General features: G+C 45.0%; 1 protein-coding gene across 11 annotated transcripts in view; it reads right to left on the reverse strand.

The window, feature by feature from the left end:
- The window catches only part of LEKR1 (leucine, glutamate and lysine rich 1), a 62,167-nt gene that overhangs the window by 2,462 nt on the left and 31,811 nt on the right, over positions 1-27,894 (reverse strand). For 5 of the 11 annotated variants that reach the window (XM_052686100.1, XM_052686099.1, XM_052686102.1 and 2 more), the window contains exons 6-12: positions 16,739-16,820; positions 15,113-15,190; positions 14,634-14,837; positions 12,874-12,967; positions 10,283-10,435; positions 9,251-9,550; positions 6,689-7,309 (exon numbers count right to left, since the gene is read on the reverse strand). In XM_052686100.1, coding sequence (XP_052542060.1) covers positions 6,962-7,309; positions 9,251-9,550; positions 10,283-10,435; positions 12,874-12,967; positions 14,634-14,837; positions 15,113-15,190; positions 16,739-16,820 — 1,259 coding nt within the window. In that variant the 3' untranslated portion in view covers positions 6,689-6,961. The other 6 variants (XR_008207579.1, XM_052686103.1, XM_052686107.1 and 3 more) reach the window with 6 other exon arrangements.

The following is a 27,894-nucleotide window of genomic DNA, read 5'->3' on the forward strand; positions in this document are numbered from 1 at the left end:
ACAAAACCCAAAAAAGACATCAGCAAACATAATTAAGTTGGCAACCAGCAACCTATAAAAGCAGTGAGGCAATGCTGCTACTTGGTTACACCCACAGCGGCCATAAATCACCCCCCATCTGACCTCTTTCTGCACACTTCTGGGGGTTGCTGGTGTTCCTTTTTTGAGGTACTCTTCCCAAAATGCACATGTGGTTCTTTGTTCAGATCTTCACGATGATTAAAGTGACCACCCTGTCCTGGTAACTTGAAACACTCCTACAGCTCACACAATGCTCCACATACACAGGAAACAGCTGCAGAAATGGATGCCTAAATGGATTCCCATCAAAGCCAGTGATTCACAACAGGCAGTGCTCAGAAAGCAGCATCAGTTTCGGATTCCTGTGAAGGCAGCCCGCCCTCCTCAGCACTTTGTGCATCGTTATCCTTCATCACGTGCAGTTCTGGTGGATTTGCAGGACTTTCCAAGCACCCTTCTGGGGGTATCTCCATCCCCACATCAAGCCGCCAACTCAGTGCCTCTCAGCTGACCTGGGTATGGAGAGAAAGCAGCAACTCTTGAGGTAGGAGAGGCACCCCTGCCCCACTTGGGTTGTCTCGTTTCCCAGGGATATGCAAGCAGTGCCACTGCAGGGACAGGTGGGCAGCACAGAGATGCGACCCCCAGCCCAAACCAGCAGCAATGGGGAAGTGCTGCTCCTGCTCCTTACCCCAAGCTCTGCACCTCCCTCCCCTCTAGGTACTACTCATTAGAGGAAAGCAAAGTGAAGCAAAATAAATCACTTTCCACTTCACATAAACTGGGAGTCGGAAAATCCCATGTAGGTCACAGGCTGCTGCCAGCAGGGCTGCTCCTGACTGCCCATTTTCCATGGCTCTTTCCTGCCCACCCCGGTGACTCAGGCCATGGGGCTCCCATCCCCCTGAGGGCCAGCACAGCCTCAGGACATTTTCCTTTGCGCTGTGCTGAAACTTTCCTCTGCTAAATGTCATCACCCCATGACTCCCAGCCAGGACCACCCCACACTATTCCACACTTTCTCTGCTGTTTACTCCTTCAGTGAGTGAAAACTACAGCAGAAGTGGCTGCGGCTGCTGCTGACCACAAGTGCTCGACCCCCACCAAAACTGAGCCATCCCATCAACATCCCATCCCATAGGACAACGCCATGCTGCTGAGAGAGGGGCCACCCAATTTCGGATTTGGGTCTCCATGCTTCCTCCAGCCCAAAGCCTCCACTTTGGCCCTGAAATGATGGGGGTGGAGTGAGCTGCTAGGAAAGCTGCATCTGAGGAAGCAGCAGGAGGGGATAGGGCAAGGGACAGGAAGTGTGGACCTTGGCTTTGAACACATTTTCTACTCTTACCTTTGCCATAAAAAAGCCACATCTCCCAGATTTACCATAAATAACTGCTCCAATGTGGAAAAGGGCCAGCATGCTCCGTGCTCCTCTTGCTCTCATCTGCCCAGGTGTCCTCAGCCAGCTTCAAGCAGAAGGGCATATTGAGCCATCTGTATGCAGAAATGTGGAACTGAGAGCCAGCCCACAGTTTCAGTGCACAAGGTTTGGCAGGATGCACAACAGGGACAGGACAGGCACCCTGGCTTTCACAGAGAGGCTTTGAGAAATATCATTTTGCATGTGAAATCTATGCTGAAGGTACCAGTCACCTGATGGCACTCAGATTGAAACAGCTGCTAAGAATATTGTCCAAAGTCACCAAACAGCACAAAGACTGCAGTAAGCCAAAAAACTAGAAAACCACATGGGACAAGAGGCAACGGCTACAAGTTGTGCCAAGGGAGCTTCACGTTGGAAATCAGGAAAAATTTCTTCTCTGAAAGAGTGGTCAGACACTGGTACAGCTGCTCAGGGAGCAGTGGGGTCCAAACTGTGAGGATATGGCACAGAGAGATGTGGGCCCTGTGCATGGTGGGCTGGGGATCTCTGAGGTCTTTTCCAACCTTAATGATTCTGTGATTCTAAAGCAGAGACAGCTCCAGCTCCCTCTCATGCCATTTCAGCAAAAGGCAGTGGCTCTCAAGTTGTCCATGGTTGTAGCTGTGCTGAGAGCAAGCTGCTTCCACAATCGACCTGAAGAAACCCCTTAAAAGTGCACCCCTGCCCCATCTTGTGACCGACATGCTTCACTGTCTCCTTTTGTACTTTGTTCAGAGGTTGTCTGCAGCATTACAGACCTTCCACACGCCTCAGATCGCAGATGGTTTCTTTGCATCCACTGTAGTCAGGCACTGATGCTCCCGTTGTGAGCTCCTCTGAATGCTGAGCAGCAGCACACAGCCCACCACACCCTGCAGCCAGCAAGAAATGGAAAGTGAAATGCTCTGAGTCTGCTGCATGCAGCTGTGCCTTCTGCTCGGCGCGCCGCCTGGATTCCAAACTGTCACTGCTGCCAATCCGAATCTCTGTCAGAACTGGAATAAAAGCAACCCTAACAAATTAGCATTCAGTAGTGTGCAAACAGGAAATTTCAAACGCAATGAATGTTTGGAAATAACAGGTTCCTCTAAAGGAACCAGTTCCTGTACATTTATGGGATTGAGGAACCAGCAACGACAGGTTTTACAGGCTAAAATGGATCTGTGTCATCGTTTAAGTTCCTGACATTCAGAAATTACTGGATTCTGGGGAGATACTGAAATCTACACCTCTTCCAAAGCAGTTGGCAGGGCTCAACACCATGTTCAAAGCACAAGTGCAGCACAGGAGCAAAGAAGAGCCTCCACGCTACGACCTGGCACTGCTCCCAAAAGGTGACAGCTCACCTGAGGCTGTGCTGCAGCTTGGAGTGAGTGCTCAGACCTGAGCTGGTGCTACTTCCTCGTGCCTTCATACCCAGAACCTCCTGCATCAACACATCCATTTGGTTCTGAATTCTACTGAGTGCATGGCAGAGAACACAGAGCAGACATCTGATCAGCATGTCATGTTCACGATCCCTGCTATTTCACAAGCAGACCAAATGCTGCACAGGGACCAGATGAACAAATTTTGTTGCTCAGCATTTGCCCTGTTTGAAAGCTGCCCTGCACATAGATCAGGGCTGAATTTCAACCTGTCACTTACTTGGCCTGCAGTGCAAGGAGCAAAGCACGTGGTGTGACAAGGCAACAGCACAAAGCCTGCCACACACAGAGGGAGGTACAGTGAAGGCCTTCAGTACGAAGGCAAAGAACAAATACACAGTGCATGCAACACAACCTATGATCTGACAATGGCATCATTTTCCCAGCACGATGTGCACCCATCACAGCCTGCATTGCTCACTGCACTGCAGCACGCTGCTCACCCCAAGCTCCTCTCTGCCAGGCACCTCTAATTGGTATTTTCCTCACTTTTCCACGTGAAGCACATTGTGAAGGACTGTAGGACTGTTAGTGTAAGGCAAATCACAGCCAGCTGGTATGATCTGTGTATTGTAAGTTAACTTCTAACCACACATTCTTGCTTTTGCCAGAAGAACTGATGGAATTGGACTGGGTTTAGCTGAATGGCTGCAGTGAGATCCAGCCACACGTTACAGAAATAAGTGTTACTTCTGCAGGCTCCCCAGCCATCGTCCCTTGGCTTACTGGCAAGCAGCACAGCCACATCCCAGCACTGACCTTAACTCAGCAGCAATTCAAGGTTCCAGATGGAAAACTGCAGCTTGGGAAGATTTGTGGCTCGCTCCTGTCAGAAGATAGGAGGTGTCTCTTGAGATAGAGAGGAGCAAAAACACCCTGCTGGATCTGGCCACACTTGCTCGGAAGCGGTTTCTTTTCATTATCTGGGAACAGTTCACAGTGCAATGCCAGATGCCCATGTTTTCCATCACACAAATTGTATTTCCGGTGTTAAAACCTCTTCAGCATTAATCTTTTACAGCATCCTTTTTATTATCCTATCAAAATTAATTTTGTACTATGCTTTGAGGATGAAAAAAGCCACATAAGTGCTAAGCATGTTTGATTCCATTACTTCACAGCACTGCACTTGCATATGGTTTATCCTTTCATTAGCAGAATAAACTCAAATAACAACAGCAATTAAAGACACAACCTCATATCAGCTTTTCATGCTGCAAATATGTTTTTAAACAACTGAAAATAAAGACACGCAGCTTTTGCTTGAGACAGGAGATTTCCCTGATTCCATTCTTACACTTTTTCTTTTGCATTAATGGCAGGCAGTGCTTTCTGCAGCACGCTGCAGGCTGTGAAGGGAACTATAAAACACCAGGAGCCCAAACAAGAATTTGAAGTGAAGAACATCGCACAGCACAACCACTTCTTCAAGCAAATGCATTTCCTTCTGATGAATACATTTTGCTGACCTATGGCACTGGGTCCAGCTATTTCCACACACTTTCAAGGCTGCTACAACACCACAATGATCTTTTCCTAAGTCTGCTTTCTTCCTTTGCAGAACCACCCCACTTGCCAGCCCTGGGCTGCACTGCCAGGCGTTGCTCTGAGCTCTGCTCCCAACCCTGCTGCACACCCTGGCCTCCTATCCTGCTATGCAGCACAGCAGCTACTAACTCAGTCAGTGCTGTAAGGACAGATTCAGGATTCCACTCCCAACCAGGCAACAACATCAGCTCTGCCAAGGAACAACGGAGCAGCCTTTGCACGAGTCAAACAGCCACAGGCCACTTTCCTGCAACCTTGAGCAGTGAGAGGATGGCTGCTTCCTGCAGGCAGCTCAGGAGCCACAGAGGCCGATTTGTTCCAACTTGGCGGTTTGCAGTATTCCCTGGTGCCGTGAGTCCTGGAGTGCAAGGTCCAGCGTAAGAAAAACCCATTCATAAATGACACGGCTCCTACAAAACGCACTGCCTCCAGGAAGCTGCACTTCCTGAAATGTGGGGAGGGAATTAGCTGCCTGCCTTCTCCATGGCACTCTGCTGCTCTGCTTCACCCCACTGCGAGAAATGCTTTGTAAACTTTCCTTGACTTCGTGAGGTTACTTTGCAAAAGCTGGTGAACAAGGTTTCCTGATATTAATCCGCTTTGGTTATTGCTTAGCAGCCTGAGCTCTGGGTTTCTGCAAGCTATGGGAATGAGGGAAGTCTTGGCTCCTGACTCAGTGGGGGTTCATGATTTATGCTTCCACTCATGCTACAAACATTATTTCTGTGACTGCTCTCTTTATTCCACATGCTACTCCTTTCCCAGGATTTATGAACGTGAAGCCTTCCTTAGGGAGGTGTTGCAGGACACAACCAGCAGCCAGGAGCCCAGCTCTCAGCCCTGCAGCACTGGACAAGATGGGCCAGCACCATGCAGAGCTGGGCATTCTGTGCACAGGAACAGAGCCAGGGAGGCTGCCAGCCCAGCTCTGCTCTCTGCTTTAAGCACAGAGGCATTACTGCATGCATCTCACTTCTTCAGTACAAAAAACCCAGCATTAAACTCTCTATTATATCAACTGTCACAAGCGTTCACCCTCATGTCTGTTCCACAGTGGTCTGAGCAAGTAAAATAAAAATTAATGTACTGCATAATTTAAATGTTCTCTAAGCCAGTAAAATAAAATTGAAGTTCATCTCAGAGTTTTATTCAAGATCAACACACCAGTGCTCTGGAACTCACCGTTTTAAGAGCTGCCTCAACGAAGGTCTGCTCCTTCAGCACAGGAAGGCTGCAGGTGGTAACAGAGGAACAGTTTTCAGGCTCAAAGAAGTCAGGATTTCTCCTAAGCAACAACAATAAAATTAATCATTCTCAGCAAGCTCAGAAGGGAACACCCAATCTTTCTTTGTGCCTCTGTGGAATGGCTGAAAAACGGATTTCATGCAGCTGTGTTTCAGTGGAATTACTCCCACATCTTTCAGGCTGCCATTGTTTTTAAACACCTTTAAGAAACAAAACAAAACAAAACAAAACACAAAGTAGTGACCAAAGCCACTCACCTGTGACTTTGCTTCCAGGTATCTCCGCTGTGCCTACGATTGATTGTTGCCACTGAATTCCTGCTGCTTTCTGAATTTGAGAGTAGGGGATTTCTGAGCTTTTGGATGCACTCTGCTACCACTGAGGTTAAGGTTCAGTAATGGAAAGGATCAGTAAAGGTTCGGTGGGAACAGAAGCTGAGTAAGACAAAGTGCACCTCAAAATCGAGCCCAGGATGCCAAATCTGCAATGGTTGCTTCTGCCACTAACTTTATTATGTGACATGTATTCCCTGCTATGCCACTGCATTCAGCAAAGCAATTCTAACTTACTCCAGCACCACAGTGACACGTGGTCACTTTGGCACACACAGGGCCATCTCACCACTCAGAAATGATATAGTCAAGGTTCATGGTGCAAGTACAAACGTAGTTGTGCTTACAAGCATCCTGCAAACCAGCAACTCCACGTTTCCAAATGCAGAAAGAGCCCAGTCCTAAAACCCAACTAGGAGCAGGCAGCCTCAGTGCTCTTGCTGCTCTGACAATCCCCAGGATGCTCTCTTCCAACTTCTCCCCAGCTGGGGAGCTCAGGTCCGTGCTGGCACTGTTGGGAAGATGGCTGCAGTGTCTGGGGGAGGCTGCCCAGCAATGGCTGCACGCTGCTCCATGAAACGATGGCATAAATCTGGTTCTAACCAAACAAATTGCATTTTTACACCACAAACACACAGTGAAGTTACAAGGGACAGCACAACATACAAAATGGGAAAATTCCAACAGAGTGCTTTAGGGAGAACAGCCTTTGAAGTTGGTAATTATTTTAATTACACTTCTTGAATACGTGCACCTTTTTGAGAGGCAATTATTTTTTCATTCTTTTCCCATCTCGGAACGTAGATAGCATTTAATTACACTGATGCGCAACGGACAAATAAACATTATTGCATCAAAAACATCTCGGGACGTAACTTCATTCTCAGCTGTAGAATCGCACCAAGTTCATCACCAACACCTGAGGCCCAGGGCCCACGGCTCACACCGCAGGGCTCCCCCACGTGTCACAGTTGGCTCCGCTGCCTTCTCCTGGCCGCAGTCTCCCGGCCTCTGAGAGCTGGCAAAGTCCCGCTGCTGGGCCTGCCCGCGGGTGCCTGCACAGCTCGGGGAATACCGACCTGCCCGGAGGGATGGACGGCCCCCCCTGGGCCGGGGCGGCTGCTGCGCCCGTAATCAGCACGCAGGGCAGGGGAGGAGGTTAGGCTGCCCCGAGCCAGGGAACGCGGCGATAACGGCAAGTTTCCACTGAGCTTTCTGAGTTGCAGCACTTGTTCCCTGGCTTGAGTCAAAGCTGCAGTCAGCTCATAGCGTTCCTCGCACTCTCTGCGCACCGTTTCCTGGAGAAGAGTGTTCTGCAAACAGAAACAAACCCTCACTCTGCAAAATGCCATTAGCGAAAGCACGCGTCTGTTAAATTCCATCGGTTCGAGGCAGGGTGCCTGCAGGGCACTGAGGCACGGAAAGCCTGCAGTGCTTCCTAGCACTTTGTTTTCTCTGGAAGTTGCTCTGATGACATACTTTGGTATTTACACACACGTCCTTATCTTGGGAGACAGTGGAAAATATGAGGTAAGTCCTGAGGAGCTCCTCCTGCTCTCCTGCCCACCCTCCAAGCGCAGGGAAGCCAGGAACTCTGCTCCTGGAAGCAGCGAGGCACAGGGTCCAAGCACTGCTATGGCACTGCACTGCAATAAGATGCCTCCAGTATTTCAGCAGTGGTGAACGGCCTATTTTGGTGACTGATCATTAGTTCCCAGATGACTGAGATAAATGAGTATTCACCTAGTATTTTTCATGAACTTTTCACTGTGATTCCCAACACCCAAATGAGCAACCAGCAGTGGTCCTTGAGCAGACAAGCGTTAGACAAGCCCCCAGGCTGGTCTATGACACAGAACTTACTTGTGACGCTGACTTTTCTGGTTTCCAGTTGAAATCAAAAGTCAATGAACAACAAAGAGCAACATGACTAAGCCGATTCACACAAGTCAGAAGCGCTGACTGCACTGATGCAAACAGAAAACGGTCACTTCCCTACTTTTGCTCTGCTAAGGAAGCAGTTGCTGCTGACTGAATGGAGCAGGACAATGGAAGGTGAGCTACCAGGACACGGAGCGACGATGAGCAACTCAGAAAGAGAACATTCTCAGCCTCAACACCTGCACAAACGTTTTGAGTAAACCTCTAGTGCTGAAAGCCTGAGTCTGACCACACACCACACCCAGGGGAGAACAAACGAGTGTCTGCAATGCTCTGCCCATGGTTATGGCAGCAGGCACAGAGAAGGAAGACCCTTGAACAACGCTCAGTGCTCGCTGTGAGCCCTTCCCCCAGCTACAGGACAAGCAGCTGCCAGCATCTCTGCAATCCACGAACACAGTGCTCCCAAACCAAGACCTAATTCATTTTGAAGTTTCATTTTCATTGTTTATCCATATTTTTTTTTCCTGCCACTAATTACTTTGGACATTCCAGTCTAATCTTATCTGCAGCCCCTGACTTCACTGTTTTCACGTTTCTCATGCAGCAGTATGGCTCTCTCCCCACCCTTCCCATCATATTCCAAACATTCAGCAAATGCCTGTGGTAAGAATATGTAGCAGTCACATTTCTCTTCATATAATGATTCACTCGTATGCATTCCTGTGCTACAGAAAGAGGGTTTACTTGTGACAAGTGGGACAAAGGCCCGTTAGCACAGCATGATGTGGGCAATGTGCTCCCACCACAGAAGAGGAACCTCTGCCCCACACAGAGGCACCCTACCATGTGGTACAGGGCAGCATCCACTCATTCCTATGGAGTGCATGAAGATTTTTCTTACTTATTTAGGAAATATTGGACTTCACTGTGGCCTTCCAATACTTGAAGGGAGCATAAAAACAGGGGGAAACAGCTATTTACAAGGGTGGATTGTGATAGGACAAGGGGGATGGTTTTAAACTGAGGAATGTTTTCACCCAGAGGGTGGTGAGGCACTGGCACAGGTTGCCCAAGGAGGCTGTGGATGCCCCATCCCTGCAGGCATTCAAGGCCAGGCTGGATGTGGCTCTGGGCAGCCTGGGCTGCTGGTTGGTGACCTGCACACAGCAGGGGTTGGAGCTGGATGAGCACTGTGCTCCTTTGCAACCCAGGCCATTCTAGGATTCTATGATTCTAATTTTAAAGATATTTTTCTCTTACAACAGCACAGACCAAGATCTGAAATAAGCATTCTTTGAATGATTCCTGCAATCACGTGTCAAATCAAAGCAGAAAGAGCATGGAAGGCACTTCCTTGGCCACATTCTTACCTCCTCTTGCACTTGACTCAAACTGTGAATCAGCTGCGTCCTCTCCTGGGTTAATTCTTCCAGTTCATCTGACTTGTGTTTAATTTCTTTCCTCAGATTACCCAGTAATGATTCGTTATTGTTCTGTTCCACCTTCAGCTGAAATTCAAGTTCAGTGACCAGCCTTTTAAGGCTCTGAATTTCTTTTTCTTTCTCTTGATCTTTCTCTGCAAGTTCAATCTGGACATCTTGTAGCTTCTTTTCAAGAATTTCTGCCTCCATCCGTAAGCTGTTGGTGGCACTGGATATCAATTCAGGTATCTGCATGACAAATACTGTATTAGTCTAAATTCAGTGTTTATCCTTAGATGGATAAAATGAGGTATCAAACAAATACCTTCAAGAAAAATCACAAATCCAAGCACACAAGTCTTCAGAGACAAAAAAACCCCCAAAAAAACAACAAACAACCTGTGATAAATTGTTATTTTCAGCTCATTAAAAATAGTATGATGTCATGAATTTAAAACAACAATGCATTTTCATCACATTTCTTTGACTTTTCTATGCCAAACCTTTTGAGACACTCTAAAAGCTAAGGTTATAGGCACATTTTCAATTTCTAAGTAAAAAAAGTTCAAAACCTCTAGATCTGGGCTGCTATGCTGACCTTAACCCATCAGTGACGGGTCGATGGGAAGGGAAGAAGCAGTGCAGATGGCTCTGTGACAACCCATCATGGTCTCTAACAGCCCAAAGGCTTTCAAATCTGACACCATTAGTTTAATCATAATTAGCAATTGCAGTCTGTGGGCATAGATAAACCATGGAGAGAGAAAATCTGAGGAAAGCAAGAACTTCCACAGCTACACTTGGTACATATGAACCCGTTCTGTTTTCCAGACTTTCCATCGGATGCTGCAGACTGAGATTGGAAAAAATCATTGCATCTTCAAGATGCAGGACTGCACACAGATTTTATTCCTTCACGTGCTGCTTTCCAAAGATCACATCACCTACTGCCACACAACATTCCTCTCAAGCGTTACACACCTTCTTCTGGAGCTCTTCCTGATCTCTCTGGTATTTTGTGATTAGTTCTTGCTGCTTTTGTCTTTCAGAGTCCAGTTCCACTCTGGCTTCTTCTCTGACTTTGAGAATTGCTTCTTTGTGCCGTGCTTCACCTTTGGCCAGATCCATCTCCACCTAGAGGACAAGTGCCTGTTGCCTCCCAGTGAACCCAGGGAAGGTGGGGAAGGAGCACACCCAAGAACGTCCCCAGCTCCAAAGCCTGAATGCCAACACTGTATTTGTGCAGGCTGAATTCTAATGGACTCAATTGCAGTATGTAAGGAATTCAAAAGGCACATTAAACAAGCACGGAGCTATCCTAATTACTTAAAATTATTAAAAGCTCAAAATGAGCTTAATTATAACCATCTAATTTCCTACAGCAATTATGATCAGAAGTGTAACAAATTCCCCTCACGCTTTTTGGGGAAAAGATAAACTGTAATATTGTCATTATTTTGAACATCAGAATCTGCCCAACCATGGCATGGGCAGGCACTCAGAGACCTGGCTTAAACTGTGAGACCTCAGAACTGAGCACTGCTGCTGTAATACATACAGATGTACCTCCTACATTACTGTATGGGAGTTTGGACTCTAACTGCAGTGATAAATATAACAGTACATATTGCTATCAAAGCAGGTCGTATGTCAGAGGCTACTGAAGTACTAAGAGTAGAGCAATATGCATGGTATGGAAAATGGACTCATTTGGAAACTTACACAGGCACTTTTCATACCTAATACTTGACAGTACAGCTGATAACCACAGCAGGAAAACAAACAGCAGCTGATCTGCAGGGAATGACTACTAATTGCTTTAAAGCTACTTCTGGGCTCCTCATTAACCACTTACAAAAAACCTCACAAACATTTACATCCATTTCCCTGTTTTTCATAAAACTTTTTTTTTTACCCATTACAATTCAAAGTTCATCTGTATTTAAAATACAAGACTGGAACACTCTAAACTGTGTGCAATGGCACCCTGACCCAAGGAACGATAACTCTGCCACACTTCTGACTTCTGTCTGATGAGAACATCTTTAGAGCACTTGGCACTCACTGCATTTCAGTGGCTGTGATACCAAAGATGTAATTGCTCTCTCCCACCAGCAGCAGCCTTTATCTTGTACTAATGTGAAGTTGAACAATACGTTGTGATTATGCAGTGTGACCTCATTCTAAAATTATATCCTGCCACGGAGAAGGTAAGAACTTGTTAAAGAGGTGTAACAGATCTTAATTGCTGGTAGTCCAAAAATTTTCTTGAGACTAAATAAAGCTTTCAGACACTTATCACATACTGCACACACACACAAATACATTAGTTTTAGCTACCAATTATGTAAGGCTTAAAACAGAAATGTGAATTGTTGTTCAATAGTATTCGTGCATTTTTCCTTCACAGTTTCTTCAAGCAATTTCTTCTATTGCTTTTTTGGAAAGGTGGCAGCTTACCCCAAAGCCAACATGCTCACAGCTGCCCGTGGTAAGCAGCTGATCCATCCCATGTGAGACCCTGACACTGCAGCTAGGTTAGCACGGTGCTCTGCACACAGCTGGGAAACCATCTGCCATCACACACTGTGGCCACACGTATCTATTTTTTAAATCAGAGGAGAATATTTTTTGACAGAAGACCTCTAACCCAAGCACACATAAAAGATGACTGAGAAATGACAACTCAGGCATGCAGAACGCAGCAATACACACTGAAGACAAGGCTAGGCTTGTGATAAACTTCCAGTAAGAAGATACCCATCAAGAGGCATTTCTGCTTGCACTCCTGATCTGTTGCTCTGATTTGAATGCAAGGCAAGTAAAGTCCATTTTTCTCACCTGCTTATTACTGCATAGAATCATTACAGTTGGAAAAGACCTCTAAGACCATCAGTCCAACTAAGCTATCCCACCATGCCCACCAACCCATGTCTGCAAGTGCAGCATCTCCATGTTTCTTACCCTAATTGCCTGAGCTGAACCTTCCCAGTGTGACTCGAGGCTACCAGCTCTCATCCCAACACATAGATCTGTTTTACAGACCTATACCTTCAGTTTTGGTTCAGCTCACCTGCAAGTAGGAAGGCTCTGTGTTCTCTCCACCTCATCAACAGTGCACATGCTTGGTTTTACTGTGAAACACCTTCCACACGTATTTTTCTAAGCAGATTGGTCAGGACAGAAATCCCCAGCAACACGCTCTCCTGCAGATCAGGGTTTGCAGGTGGCTGTGGCACACAGCTGGGGTGGACTGTTGGTGTTCACCCCTGGGAGTTTGCACCTGGGATCTCAATGTCTGCACTGATGACACAGGTTCTGCACTAATACCCAACAGTTGGAAAGTCTGGACCGAACCTGGCCATCCCCCAAGACCACAAACACTTACACTAAATATTTCTTACATTCAGATCCAGCCTACGTAGAGAGATCACCTATTGTGCAGAAAGGACCTGCTGACATGTTTGCATTTAAGGAGGCAGGCATCTGGCTGACTGTGCAGGTTCGTGACAGATGACTAGGACTGAAAAAAAAAGACACTGAAATTGTGCCAACTACACAGCCAGCATTACCTTCTCCCTCCAGTTATCTTCATTCCGCATCTTCTGCCTTAATGTTTCCTGCAGCTGTTCTGTTCTGTTCTGATGAGAAATCAGCATTAACTCCCTAGAAACCACAAAAACTTGTATGTAAATACGTGCTCTGCCCAGATTGGTGGTGTGCCATTTTCTTGCAATTAAGTCCTTTGTGGCAAGGGCTCCTCTTTTTCTTTGTTTAGTATTCTGTGCAGTAAGCCCAGAGGCACAACAGTAATCACTACTTAGCATTTGCATGCTGCTGTCACACGTTTAATGAATGTTATATGTTGAAGAAAATACTGCAGTTAATCATTCTTCTGCATACATACATGCAAGCCTCAACTATTTTTTAAATCTTCAAGTCAAATTAAGAACACTGAATAACTTTTGTAATACTCTAAACAAATTGTTGCAGTTGACGAACCCAGAGCATTACTACAAGTAATTTTTAAAAGTGTAATAGCTTCTGAATTAAAACCACTAAGTGAAGTGGTTGCTATTGTTGTAGTTACTGTTTGTTATGTGAGGCTTGTAGAGCAAAAGCCCTGGAGAGTTCAAATCCTTCTAACTTACGTTATCAGCAATGTACCAACTGGAACAAGTCACGTCGCTGGGCTTTAAGTAGAAGGAAAATATCCTCAAATTAGCACACAGTATCTTTTCATGCACTACATATGCACATACAGAGCATATTCAAACTCTTTAGCTATAAAAATAGCTTACTGCCTCCTGGTGTACCATCACCAACGCAGAAAATCCTTATCTTCTCCAAAAGCCACTGTTCCCAACATATTTTTCAAGTCAAACAAAGAATATTCTGCCACATTTCAAGCAGGAGGCAGCACTTTATTTTGCCAATAAAAGATAAGTTAATATATCAGTAAGTGAAAATGTATTAGCAGGACGCTTTCAAATAGCAGAGACAAGCCTGTGAACGTTCAGAATAAAATGAATATGTGGATTATACTCAAAGCAAATAAAAATAATGTGGATTTAGGTTGATAAGTGGAGGTCTAAAAGAAAGGCACTCAGATACCATTCCAGGAAACAATGAGCCTCAGTAGCTCAGTGCTTCATTTTCCACATCTGAAAAATAATTATAGGGAAAAGGTTAGCTTTGTTGATAGCTGAGAACCTTTGGAATAAGATTAGATTGGTGGGGTGTTGTCCACACGTTTCACTGAACAGTAGATCACATCCAAAAACCTGGCATATTGTAGTATTTATAGCATTGTTACTGTTTGCAAGTTGCTAATAACATAAGTTACAGGAATTTGAACTCTTCAGGGCTTTTTCTCTGCAAGCCTCATATAACAAATAGCAGCTATAACAACAGCAATAAATAGGTGTTTTGATTAAACTCGAGCTGGGTTGCCCTGGGTTGCATAGCAGAGGGTTGGTGTGCTGGGCTTTTCTTCCCCCTTTTTTCCCCCTTTTTAAAGGCATGTTTTGTTCTACTCAGCTTTTTGTCTATCCTGCAATCATTTTAAAGTCCATCCAATGAATTCCAGAGTTCCAGAACAAGGGCTCAGTGCTGTCAGAGTTCTGCCTACAGGTGCAGGCAATGACTGAAGGCAAGGCCACAGCTGGGCACAGTGCCTCTCTCCCAGTCTGCCCAGTAGCAGAGCCAAGCTCCAGCACCTGTTGGAGAGGTGAGGATCTGGCAGAGAAGGAACACACTGTATTTACAGATTTCTAAGAAGAAAACCTGGGCTGAACACAGCAGTTATCTGTGGTGACTCAGCTCTGGTTACCTTTCTTGCTTCAACATCACCACCTCTTCCTCTGTTTGTGTGAGAAGAGCTTTAAGTGTTTCCAGTTCACTTTCGGATTGACTGGTTCTTCTTCTCAGATCTCCTTCTTTCCTCTCCTTCTCAGCCACTTCTTCCTGCAAACGTTTGCATACTTGTTGGCAAATCAGTAGAGATTCTTCCTTTTCCTTGAGCTCTTTTGCAAGTCTACAGAGGAAATGAAAAGCAACATCAGAGTTATCCTCAATCACAAACAGAAACTGAACGGATGGAAGTAAATTGTACCTGGGAAAGAAGATATTATACAAAAAAGTATATGTTCTTCATGAAGTTAAATCTAGTGACTGGAACACAAAAATAGAAACTGAAAATAGAAAAAGAATAACAGTATAAAGCAGTACAACAGCTGCATTAAAAATAACATTTTTGCTCTCCTTGCTTATAAATACATTCATGCTATAAAACACAACTTCAGCATTTACCTTGACTCAGAAATTCCATTTTCATGTTTCATTTTTTTCATTTCATTTTGACACACATCAAGTTCTGCTGATTTCACCCTAAGAAAATGAAAAACAAAGTGTATTTGTCCAAAGCAATGACAGCCTTTACTCACACAACGACCCAAACACTTTTATTAATCCACTGTCTAACTTGCACTGTCTAGTTTAGTTAAAAGGCAGATAAATAAAACACTCCATTACTTCTTGCTAACACTTTTCAGCAGCATATTCATTCTTGCAGTGTAAATTCAGCCTAACCAGGATCACAAAAATTTAATTGCTGCAAACAAGAAAGTGTGATCTTGCAACACCAATGAATGTTTTGGGTGGGCTATGAATACAAAGGAACAGATAACAATTTAATATGGCAGAGGTCTGGAAAATGCAAAGGTTTCCTGTAATTTTGTCATCATTTCACCAACTAATAACGATGGTTAAGCCTCCTATTTGTACTCAAACAAGTAGAGAATATGTCATTTTATTAAATTGCACCCACATTACATTGAAATTTTAATGTTACACTGAGAAACACTGTACTGTTTATTTAACTCTGTTCATGAAGTCTTTTTTTTCATGCTCAATACTTGCATTATCATTAAAATACTTTGTTGCTAAGCATTCCAAATATTTGCAACCGTGTTTTGATCAGCCCCTCTGAATATAGGAACTGAAAACAGAAAGTATGCATCACGAAAGAATCCTCCCTAGAATTTCAGGAAAACATAGAAAACAACTGATAATATTTGGTCTCGAGGTTGGTTGCACTTTTGCATTGCCCTCCAGCTTCACATCTGAAACTAACATTTATTTTCACTAGTGTACTACGCAGGGTGATGTTATTTCTGAATTGCACTGTGGACTTGCAATGCAGGAAAGCACTCAGAGCCCCAATCCCACAGCCCTTAGAAGTGCTGACAGCTCCCACCAAGCCCCACGTGCTGCCAAAGCACAGACCAGCTGCTTGGAGGGGACCCTGGGCTCCCAGGCTGCTGCTCGGGGCAGTGAGACAGGAGCAGAATGCTCTGTGCCACAACATTAACAAGCATTTCCTATTTTTCCTTGTTTCCTCAGCCTTGTGGCCTCCCATCACCCAGGAGTGGCAGCAGCCTCAGCACGGGCTCTGCTGCCTCAGCACTGCTGCTTTCCATGCTCTGGGGCCACCAGTTGTGCAGTGAGGACCCTCTTTGAGACCTGACAGGGCTTTGATGGCATTTTCTTTACTCCATATTAATTTGGGCTTCATATTCTAACCATGCAGCACGGTAAAATTACAAACTGTAGTAACATAGCAGTGCATGGGGAATGCCAGCAGTAAATTCACATTTACAGTCCAGAAGTTGTGTGGGTTTCACACAATTTATCCCACGCTTAGCATTAAATGAAGAGCCAAATTGAGCTGCACCATGAGACAGCAGAGGAAGGCAAGCCCTGCTTCCACAGGCAGACACGTTCACTCAGTCGGTTAGGAATACAGGCTGATTAATATAACACACTTCTTCTGCTGGTCAACACCTTCACAAACCACCCTGACAAGCAGTGGTGCAATTCTCTTTGAAAACAGTGTTATGCACAGCAGCAAAACAAACAAGCAAACAGAAACCTTACATTAGCAGCTTTTTGTAGTGATCCATCTCAGCTGTTACCTTCTGCAGCTTGTGCTCAGTGGTCTCGACTTGATTAGTTAAATCTGAAACCAAAAACACAGCGTTTATGGCACCCCCTGCAATGCACACCGCAGACCCACGGCTCCCAGCTGCCACACACAGGGGCTCAGCACCTCCAGCCACCCCCTCACAAAGCAGCTTTGTCATTTGTGACACTTGGTTTCCCACTGAAATATAAAAAAAAAATCCTAAGTAAACTGATAATCTTGCTTAAAGACCACAGTGCTGCTATGAAAAACACCATAATTACAAAAAAAAAAAAAAAACAGCTCAAGATTCCTCCTGTATGTATATTTTGTTGCAATGCCTATTTGACTCACATGAAATAAGTTCCTTATGTTTGAATGGAGGGAACACTCACTGTCCTTCCACGTGGATGTTATTCACCATAGATGTTCACAAACCCATTGCACAGAGCCACACACAAGGTAAAACTTCTCTCAAAGTCAGGGCTTCCTAGAAATATCTTACACTATTGGCTTTCTAACATTTTCTGGCATCTGTTGTTCAAGCTGATGTATTTTAGAGGGCTTGGAGCAGGGAAGGGTGTTGATGGAGCATTTCCAGGTGAATCACTGCCATCCCACTTCTTTGGCATTCCTCATAAAACCGTCAGCAGAGCAAAGGATCTCGATGCACCCAATGGGTATGGAAGCTTTCCCACTCTCAGCAATGCTGCTCCACTACGTGGCCTTTCTATGAGTTATTAGCAGCCTTCACACTTTTGCCAAACTCCACGCAACCCAGAATTTCTTTTTCCCGTTTCATAAAATATGTAAGCAGGAATTAATTTGTATTAAACCTTCACTATCTGTATTCAGCAACCAGAGAGTACCTACCACTCACATTATGCTTTCAGAAGCTCACAGAATCCAAGGGAGCAGTTTGGTACATTCCTACTTGAACCCACACTATCTCGGCACTCAGACTACAAGGAGGTCTCAGAAATCCATGGAGACTGACCCTCCTCACAATATATGAAGAGGACAGTTTCAACTCTGTGATGAGGTCTGCTTTCCCCGACAGTATTGAAAAGAAGTGGAAAGTGAAAAGGTCTGGCAACAGTTAAATTCAGCCCCACCAATAAATCAAGCTAAGGGCTGGCAAAAGTTAGCCTGAACTCCATTTGCACTGTGCTCCAAACAGCACGCATCACCTCTGCAGCCATTCTCTGCCCCATTTCTGTAGAAAAGCAGGTTCTGTACAGGCACAGCACAGAGAACAGCAAGCACTCGGCTGGCTGAGGGGAAGCCAGAAGCTCTCAGAACACTGTATGTATGCTACCAAAGCTCTGCTCCCAGCAGCTGCACACACACAGCACGTTCACACCATAAAACACAGCTACAGCCCAGCTAGGGGTGGCTCAAGGTGAAGAGGAAAGTCAGGCACCTCTCTGAAGGCATTCCTCAAGCATCACTTCAGCAAGTATGGCTAACTGCTCAGCAGAAGCACTTGAAAACAACAGTTTATAACCTCTCAATGCTCTCCTGCTGTCTCATCTGTCTGACTGGAAGGTCAGCCACATTTTCCCTCTGTTCCCCAATAAAGAGCCCTGGAGCATCCAAGCTTGCTGCCAAACAGCACCAAAGGAGATGAATCAATGACAACTTACAACTATTGAAAATCTGTTTGTGTGAGAGTTCTTGTCAAAACTTCTGCTAGGTGGGTTTCAAAGACCTCCATGTCAAACCCACAGTCCTGCAGTCACTGAGTTATCTGAGCTCTGCTATCTGCATCAAAAAGCTGTGTAGCATTCACCAGGCCAGGCTGAAGTGTTTCTGCTCAGAGCTGGCACCTTCCTTCCTCCAGGAACGGGAAGTCATGGCCAGGAACACCAAGGATAGATCAGACCACCTGCAGTTACTTTCGTTTACTTCTGTGTCTTCAATGAAGCATTCTTCTGTAATGTATTGTTCTGCACGCTTTTCCAAAGAGACATAATTCAACTTTAATTTCCTGTCATTCATCTTGACATTGGCTTATGAAATAAATGGCTCTGAATGCCTACAGAGAAAGGGGAAAGATTGGCTTCAAACACTAAGCAGATGTTAGACAGAACATGTGGGAACAATCCAACACTGACAACAACAAGCTCTGCTGCAATGTGACTGCTTTGTTAGAACAGATTAAGCGAAGATCGAATTGCTGTGGAGCAACAAGACAAGGGGAGCCCTTTGCACGGGATTGGCTGCTACAGACCAGCTTTTCAAAGATTTGGATTTAACAATTTTTTCTTCTAAGTCTGTAATCACAGAAGATGCCCAGCAATTAGGAACAACTATGTCTTTTTCCCCCCTGTTTCTAGATGTGAGAGGGTGGACACAAGTTGACGAAAAAGGGCTAATGCTTAATTTGGTTCTAGTGCTTTGGGTGGTCTCTCAGCTGTTTCTTCTTGTAGTCAATTTGTTTTGAGAAGTTTTTGTGATGACTGAGCATTGGATGGGAGCTTTTCACAGGGGAGTAGATGGATTCAATTATACAGCTGGATTCTGCAAGTCTTCTCAAGAGAGAGTTCCCACCAAAGTCAATAGGAGCTGCACAGCAGCAAGTCGGAGGGATCAGACCTACCCACAGAGCCTACATAACAGTTCTGCACCGAGTCTGAGGGGCACAGCAGAACTGAGGGCACTAGTGAGAACGGTAATGCAAATGCTTTGTAACTGAAACTCATGTTACAGTTTTAAGTACCATCCCATTTTAAAGGCTCTTCAGACCAAATACATCTCAATATTGCTCACACTGCTCCTGCTCACTAATATTCACTATTATTTACTATATTACACCAATCTTCATTATAACTTACCACAGACATTAACCTTCTTCCTAGAGTAATCTTTCATAGCTCCAGAAGCAGTTTGTTGCTGTAATCCCTAGGATATTTTCAACACATTCCTGACACTGGCCAGCTTGTTTCAGGCAGCAAGCAAGAAAAGACAGCTTTTACTGGATAGTAGGTAGAACCTTAGAAAATGGTTTGATTGTTCTTCATGTCCTTAGTCCATTCTTTTCAAGAAGATTGACTTTGTTCAACATATTTTTTTTACTGGTCATTGTAGGAGGAACGTATTTATCAGAGAAAAAACAGCCTTTTAACAACACTTGAAAGAAATAGACATTTCTTTCAAAAATGTAGAAAATAGAGATTTTCTTTAGTGACCGATCACCCATTTTATGAAATATCAGAGCAAGGGAAGTTCTCTAAGACTCATCTTTGAGGCCTACTTGGAACACAGGAATTTTATCGTCCTGGGATAGCTGAGGTTTTTGGTCAGGCTTCCAGGCAGCACACACACTCAGCTCTGCCTTCAAGGAGTGCCAAACCGTGGCTAAGAGGCACCACACTCCCACCTTTGTGTGTCAGCACTGTCCTGCTCTCCAGCAGGCACAGCACAGAGGATGCACAAAGAAAAGGCATGCTGAAGAACCACAGCTGGTCATCATTTTCCTCCTAACTGGGTGAATTCCCATACATGCAGTCCACAGTGCTGAGAGCAGCAAGTCTGCCTGGAAATGGCTTTCAGGAACTCAGCCACCCAGTTTGTGGCCTTTCCAGATGCCCTGCCAATGGCACGGTGTTCAGGGAAGGTTCCAGTTTCTGCTTTGTAAATAGCAACAACTGGTAAAGTTTTCAGTGGAAGAAAAAAACAACAACAAAACAAACCCACCCCAGTGTGAACTACACTCACATTGGGTAAACAGCCGCTCTCAAAGCCATCAATTTCCCAGATAATTTGTAACAGATTCACAGTGATATCAGTTCAGAAGCACGCATGGTGAAGCTCTGTAATTTTCTACTCTTCCTGCAAATCCCACCAAAAAAAAAAAACCCTAAAAAAAAAAAAAATACCACAAAAAACCCACCAAGATACTTTCTGAGAACTTTGGTCTCACCTAAACAAAAGCTCAGTGTTTCGTCCATGTACACAAAAAGGAAGATTACTTACAGCTCAGACTCATACTGCCACCGAAGCCTTGCAGACCCCAGTCATTGCTGGAGACCCTCCTGCCTTAGCAGGACCTGCTCACTGCTGGTGCACAGAAACTCCTCAGCTCAGCTGTGGTCACGGTATGAATCTACCCTGTATCACTGAATCTCGGGTCGAAGATGACTGTGCCTAGCTGAAAATAAATGCACGCCAACAAAGTTTCTTTGCACCCAATTTCAGAAATGTGGCCCACGTCCTGCTGTCTGGCTAAAGATACCAAGCAAACGCACTCACTGGTTTTTAGCACATGGCTAAAATCAGTACAGGGAGAAAGCAGTTTCATTTTCCCTTCATATGAGCACGCTTTGGGGAAACACTGGGAGGTATTCTGCTTCAAGGACAACACGTTGTGACTCACTACCTGGTCACTGACGAGCAAGCCCTGCTGGGGCAGCCCCCTCCAAGCACCCTCAGAGGTGGGAGGGCTGCGTAAGCCCCACACGCCGTCCTAGAGGAGCACTGGCCAGAAATACCCCCACACACACCAGCACAAGGGGCAGGTAGAGACAGCTACTTGCACAGCAATCTCAGACTGAAGTGGTTTGGACCTCATCACGAGGCTCTCTTGGTGACTCAGCCAGGCACAGCCTCCCAGAGCGGCTATAAGGGGCCCCTGGCAGCTGCCCAGCTCAGCGCTCTGCTCACCACCAACCAGATGAGATCACCTGGGGTTGTTCTGCCAGTTCCTGCAGAGCTCCCCCACCCTCAGGGCAGCCTCTGCCCACACTGCACCACATTCTGCTGGAAAAACTCCTCCCGATGACCAGCCTGAAGCTCCCAGCTATGGCCAATGGCCCTTGCCTTGCCACTCGCCCCTTCCCAGAACAACTTGCACCCACCACCATCATTGTGTTTGCCCTGCAAACTGCTGCCCAGGCAGAGATGGAGTCACCATGCCCAGAGCTGTTCCAGAACCATGGAGAAGTGGCACTGAGGGACGTGGTTGTGATGGGCTCATGGTTGAACTTGATGATCTCAATGCTCTTTTCCAACCTTTATGATTCTACGATAACATTTGTCAGACTAATTTGCATCTCTTTCTATTTTTCAAGGAGACCAAAGAAGTGAACTAAACACCCAAAGTCCTCGCCTGCACAGAACAGAACTATGTCTTTATTTAGAATATTTCATGTACTATGTTCTCTGGGATAAACTATTTTTGCATACGCAGGAAAGTACTTCTTTCTATTTGAGACTCACAAGCACAAGCATGCCTGGAAGCAGCCCAGAGCTGGGCCCCAGCCATACGCATTGATGTCCCTTCTGGAGACTTGAGCAGTACCACTAGGATGGCTCTAAAGCACTGAGAGCTGCCAGGAACTGGGAGGATGTGCCAAGCTCTTATCTCTCCTAAGCACATGATGCTGCTCACTGCCAGGTCTGGGCCTTCTGCACCTCTGCTCTGAACTACCACGCTACTTCTTTCATGCTTGCATATCAAACAAGCATAGAGAAAGCAGGAGAAGGGACCAGATTCTCATTTTTGTTTCGATGGTACCAGTCTAGAATCCCTGCGTTCTCAAAAGAATAAACCAGCAACTGCATACCCCCCACCAACAGGACGGCAGTCTCTCACAATACCTTAACACGTGCTTACTTCCAGAAACAACGCTATCTCAACTATTCCTGCTCCCTGCTGCCCAGATTAACTGGTGACTTTTGGAGTCAGAAAGATACGGCCCTTAAGCCTGAGCTTTCTCCATATATTCCTGCCTTTTCAAAGCCAAGGTTGTTGGGATACAAGTCAGAATTGTTCCTACAGACCTTCTTCTCCTGTGTGCTAAAAGTGAGTCAAAATGCTGTCACTTACCTATTGGCTAGGAAAGCTGGAGGTAAGAGTGTTCTGACCATAACTTCCTGGGAGACAATTTTTCTTTTTGGTCACAGAGCTTAGTCTGAGCAGATAAAATGTGATTGATACACTTCTTTGAGTGAAGAATCCAGCTTTTCCAAAAGCAGAAGTGAAGAGAGACCTTCCTCCCGTAAGGAAATCGCATTCCAGCACAGCACTGCCCCAGCACATAACTGAAGAGAACAAGGATGTTGTTCCTTTCATTCCTTTCATGTATTTCCTCTTCCATTTCAAGAGGCTGCTGAAAAGCACTAATGAGCCTTTGCTTGGTCTAACCCATTTGTCAGTCTCTTCAAACACCAAAATGCATTCCCCAGCTCTCACCCTTTAAATTCTTAGCATCGCAGCTGGAATTAATAGCAAAATATTTCAACAGTACTTGCAGCATGAATAGTGGATACTTGAACTGCAGCCTCCCTAGAACTACAGGAAACCATTCTCTGTCTGGATTTTCAAAGCGGCCTTTAAAGTGCCCTTACAGACACTTCATGTACATGAAAATGCTGCTCCTTCTTCCTATGAAGTGTGCTAACATTCCCCACTTCAGCTTCCCAGCTACTCCTACAGCTGCCTGCACTTTTGTATCATCGCTCATTAGTCTCATTATGTCAGCAGACCACCGCTAAGCTTATATTTAGTAACTTAAATAGACCTTGAGGCAGGAGCATCAAAAACCTTAGAAGGCAGATTACACGTGCACAGCCAGCAATTGAAATCCATACAGAGGGAAATCTGCACCCACGAGGGCAGCTAGAATGCCACAAATGCGTGAAGAAAAGCTATTCTGAAACTATGATTAAGGCAAGGCAAGGATTTGGCTGGTAATAAAAGTGAAAGCAGGGATATTAGAACCTATCTTTTAGCAGCACATGCTATTGCACTTCCTCCACTGCTCCCAACCACAAGAATATAGACAACACCATCACAGCGCATTATTGGGTTTTGGGGTGCTTTGAAGCCTATTTGATCAGACAACTGCTCACCAGGCTTTGCTCGGAGCTCAGCATTTTGCAAGACCTGCCAGCTCTCGCTAACCAACAGTGCACCATGACTCTGCTAAGTGGTACGAAATCACACATCAAATCACACCTCCAGCAAAATGTAACTCATTCAGGTGATTTTCATAAAGGTCACAAGAACCACGAAACAAGGGGAGAAACTACGAGCTGGTTTCGGTTCTTGCAAACGACTGCCACCACGTGAAATATGCAATATTTTAAGATTTAACACAAATAGACAAAGCAGGAATTTTCAAAGCGTTGTTTGCAGAAACGAGAATCCTTTCAGAACATGCAAACAACGCATCCTGCTGGGTTGGCTTTCCGTGTGTTTCTTTGTTTGTTTGGAGCACTGAACTATTTCAGTACAGAGCCAAAACCGGAATATCAGCATCAACAGTTTGTGGAGAAAAGGAAGTTAGAGGAAAAAAGAAAAGCAGGAGACCCAGGCACTGCAGATCTGACTGATTTCTGACACACCGATGCAGTACACACCTACTAACTAGAAGTAACTTGCACTGAGATCAAGCATGGCAATAAAAACGTGCTGCTTATTCCTATCAAGTTATTAATACAATGGAAAGATGTCTGATGGTTGTTTCACAATTAAAAACATGTTTTCTGTTTCAAAAAAGCAAACTGATTTTTGCCATCGTGAGTTAGCCCACTTTACCTTACAACGTGGTCCAGGGACAGACCTCTGCCTGCTGATGGATTTGTGCTCTACCAATCAATTTGAGAAGGACAGAACAAAAATGTGCGTGCAAGCAGGTTTTTTGCCATGAAAACTTCTGGATATCCACATTTTATTTCCTATTAATAGTGGATTCATTATGAAACAACTGATACCTTTTTGTTATTAACAGAAAAGAACGCCTCGCTTAATGCATTGACGTTCATTGCTGAGATTTTAGCTCTGCAATAATATTTTTCAGAGCCCTACTGCTCTTTGAACTCCATGCACCACTTATTCAGGTTTTCTCCACAAAACGTCTGCTACTTCAAACTTGTACTACACGCAGTTTGAAAACAAAACCTGACACAGGGAAGCAACAACCACGGAGGGGAGCAGCACAGCATTCTGAGCAGCGGTCACAGTGACCCTTCTGCTCAGCATTCTGCTGCCCAGATGCTGGAGGATCCAGTCACACCAACCTCTGAGATAACTTTGGAGTGAACCCATTACGTAGGCTGTTTTTGTTTCTTTTTGTCTAAAAACCCTTCATGTCTGGAAACATCTTTACAAACAGCGTGAGAGGAGAGGCTGTGGACGGTGCACTTCCTGGGAGAGGCAGCAGCCCTGAGCAACACGATGCTTTCCGTCGCCACATAAACAGAAACGCAGCTTCCAAAATATTCCTTTGGAATGCACATCAACAAACAACACCAAAACAACAGTTGCTTTTTTTTTTTTAAATAACAAAACCACAGATGTCAGCTCATGGTTACGTCTCCTATCAATGCTAACAGGGGAAAAGGTTTAACAAACACGGATAAAATCTTGTCACAATATTCCAATGTTTCAGGCCTTTTCTTCCAAGGGTCACGTCCTCACTTTCAGTTAGATTACATCAAAATGACGAGCAGTAATTTAGTTCAATAAATCCCAGTTTGTTTCTTGTCACACCCAGAGATCTATAGCTGTCCATATTAACGCCAAATTCCACGAGCGGCACAACTGCCCTCCTCAACTCGTGGGCGAACGAGGAATGGAAACTGAACTCTGAAGCCCCTGAGAAGACGTGGGAGCTGTTGCTCAGCTAAGGATACACAGTGCAACAGAACACCACCAAGGATCAGCTGGAGCCAGGCCAGAGGGAGAAGGGAAACACAGTGTTTGGCAGCCATCCCCCCTGGCCCAGCACAATGCCCAGGAGCAGCACTGTGCCTGCAGTATAGATGAGGATGCTGCCCACAGCCACCCATGCGTTGGCTTTCTCAACACACGCAGCTGTGAGCACCCTCCTCCCAGCTACCACGCAGCACAGCTGCCTTACTCAGAGTTATTGCTTTCAGCACATAGCCCCCGGCCCCTCTGTGAGCCCTATATTACCATGCCATGCTGCTTCCCTCCCCCCACAGGATGAAGAAACCCCAGCTACTCAAGGCTCACATCTCCCTGCTCAGTGTGAGCTTTATTTACAGACAGCCACAGGGACACTTGAACAAACAGTGCATGGGAAAGCACTGCTCAGCCCAGTGCTCTGCAGCCAGAACATCAAACAGAGCTTGGCCACCACAGTAACAAATTGGTATTTAATGTTTCCAGAGGCTTGAACGCGAGTTTAACTTGGTCCTCTATGTCAAGAACACTTTAAAACCTCCCAGTCCCAAAGTCCTTTCTCAGAGAACAGAAAGTTCATGTGTTTTTCAACAAAGTTTGCATAATAAAACATGAAATCCAATAACTTTCCCACCTGTCTTGCTCTCGTGAAAGCTACGTCCATTTTTATTAGAAAAACAATAAGTTTGGCAACATTCAAAGCCATTGAAAACCACATTCTTTTCATAGGAAATGCTGAGCAATCGTGGTAGACTCAAACAAGAATACATGGGAAGATCCAAAGAGCAGAGCTGGGCCACTAGATCAGAAGCTTCACTGCAAGCTTAAAGATGCACTCTTTTTGAGCACAGAGTTGCTGTGTTTTGCACGAACTAGTCTGAACCTGCTCACGATGTGGCACTTCTACACTACAGTTAGTGCACTATGTTATGCATTAAGAACTAGAAAGTAAATATCACTGCTTGGAGTGAAGTTCCAGTGCAGAGCAGAAACTTAAGGAACTATTCCAGATTTTGAGAATACAGGCTGCAGCACCATGCAAACACCACAAAATAAAAGAAGTTGACTGTGAGCAACCTCCTCTCATCTTCTAACATAAAACAAAGCAATTCTGCATAGAGGTTTTTTTTTAAAAAATGAGGAAAAAGCAGAAAATTTATCTTTACAATGCATCTAAACATGAAACCAACATGAAACAGGAATTTCTGAAGCAAACAGCTTTACAAAACTGATGAGGGTACTCCAGTTGTAACACTGGGTAGTTCTCATGCCAGTATAAATGTGGCAATACAAATATCTTACGTAAGGATATTAAGCCACATATTTCAAGGCTTAACAGACTGTCCTATTAGGCCCGAGGATGTCCTGGATCAGGATGAGACATGTAAGGAAGACAGACTGTCCTGTAATTGCTGCTGGAGTTCCTGCACCGTGCTTTGAACCGTGCCATCTTTCAGCAGTAAGGCCAGGACTCCAAACTGACCGGAGTTCAGACTTTAGCAGCAGAGAGTGCCAACATTCCAGCTCCCAAGAATGCATGTGAACAACAACTGAGATCACTGAAACTCTCACATGCCCACATACAGCCACTTCACCCAGCAATGAGCAAGATCATCTTAGATTTATTGAACGTGGCACCTCACAACAAGAAAAATCTTCAGTCCTGAACGCCGCAAGCACAGCTGTTCTCAGTGCTTGCTTAAGGAAGGAACTGCAACAGGCTGCACAGCAGCAGTGGAAGTTTAACTTGTGCCACCCACAAGTTTCTTCTTTTGTGTGAAAAATTAAAAGGCATTTCAACACAAAGGGAATGTCAGAGTGCGCCTGAGAAGGAGCTTTTCCTGCACTGAGATTGTTTTATTGCTACTAATTTTTGTACTAGAAAAACACGTCAAATGCAATCGTGTTTTCCCCATGGCAGTCAGGTTGTACACCCACTCAGATTTCTAGACAAAGACCAATAATAAATGGCCTAACTGCTTGACATCTTACCACTATTTGTGCTTATTTATACAAAGTTAGAGCATACAATATTCCTAAAAAGAAAGTGAAAATAATTTTTTTGGCTATATATAACAGAGAAGTCAGGTATCAGGGCAAAAGGAGTAACAACACGATCAAAACATGCCACTATGCAACCAAGTCACAAGCAGGTACCAAAGCACTGCTACATGGGCTCTGTTCAAAGAACCTGGGACAGTCACCTCAGATAACTTGTAAATAACTGCCATTTATCAGCACTTCCAGTGGAACATCCAGGTTGCTGTCCTAAAGAACTTTAGGACGCTTTCTTCGAATGGCACAAGAAAAACATCAAACTTTCCTTCTATAAGTGCTACCCTTCTAGCAGAGAAAGGAAAGCTTAATTAACTGCAATAAATGATTGCTGTAGGTTACACTGCAGGATCTGCAACTCTGGTGCTGGTTTTGAGCCAGTCACCTTGACTGTTTTCTGACTGATTCTGCCTGCTTGAGCAA

This window comes from Tympanuchus pallidicinctus, unplaced genomic scaffold (assembly GCF_026119805.1).
Source record: "Tympanuchus pallidicinctus isolate F22 unplaced genomic scaffold, pur_lepc_1.0 scaffold22, whole genome shotgun sequence".
Taxonomy (NCBI): domain Eukaryota; kingdom Metazoa; phylum Chordata; class Aves; order Galliformes; family Phasianidae; genus Tympanuchus; species Tympanuchus pallidicinctus.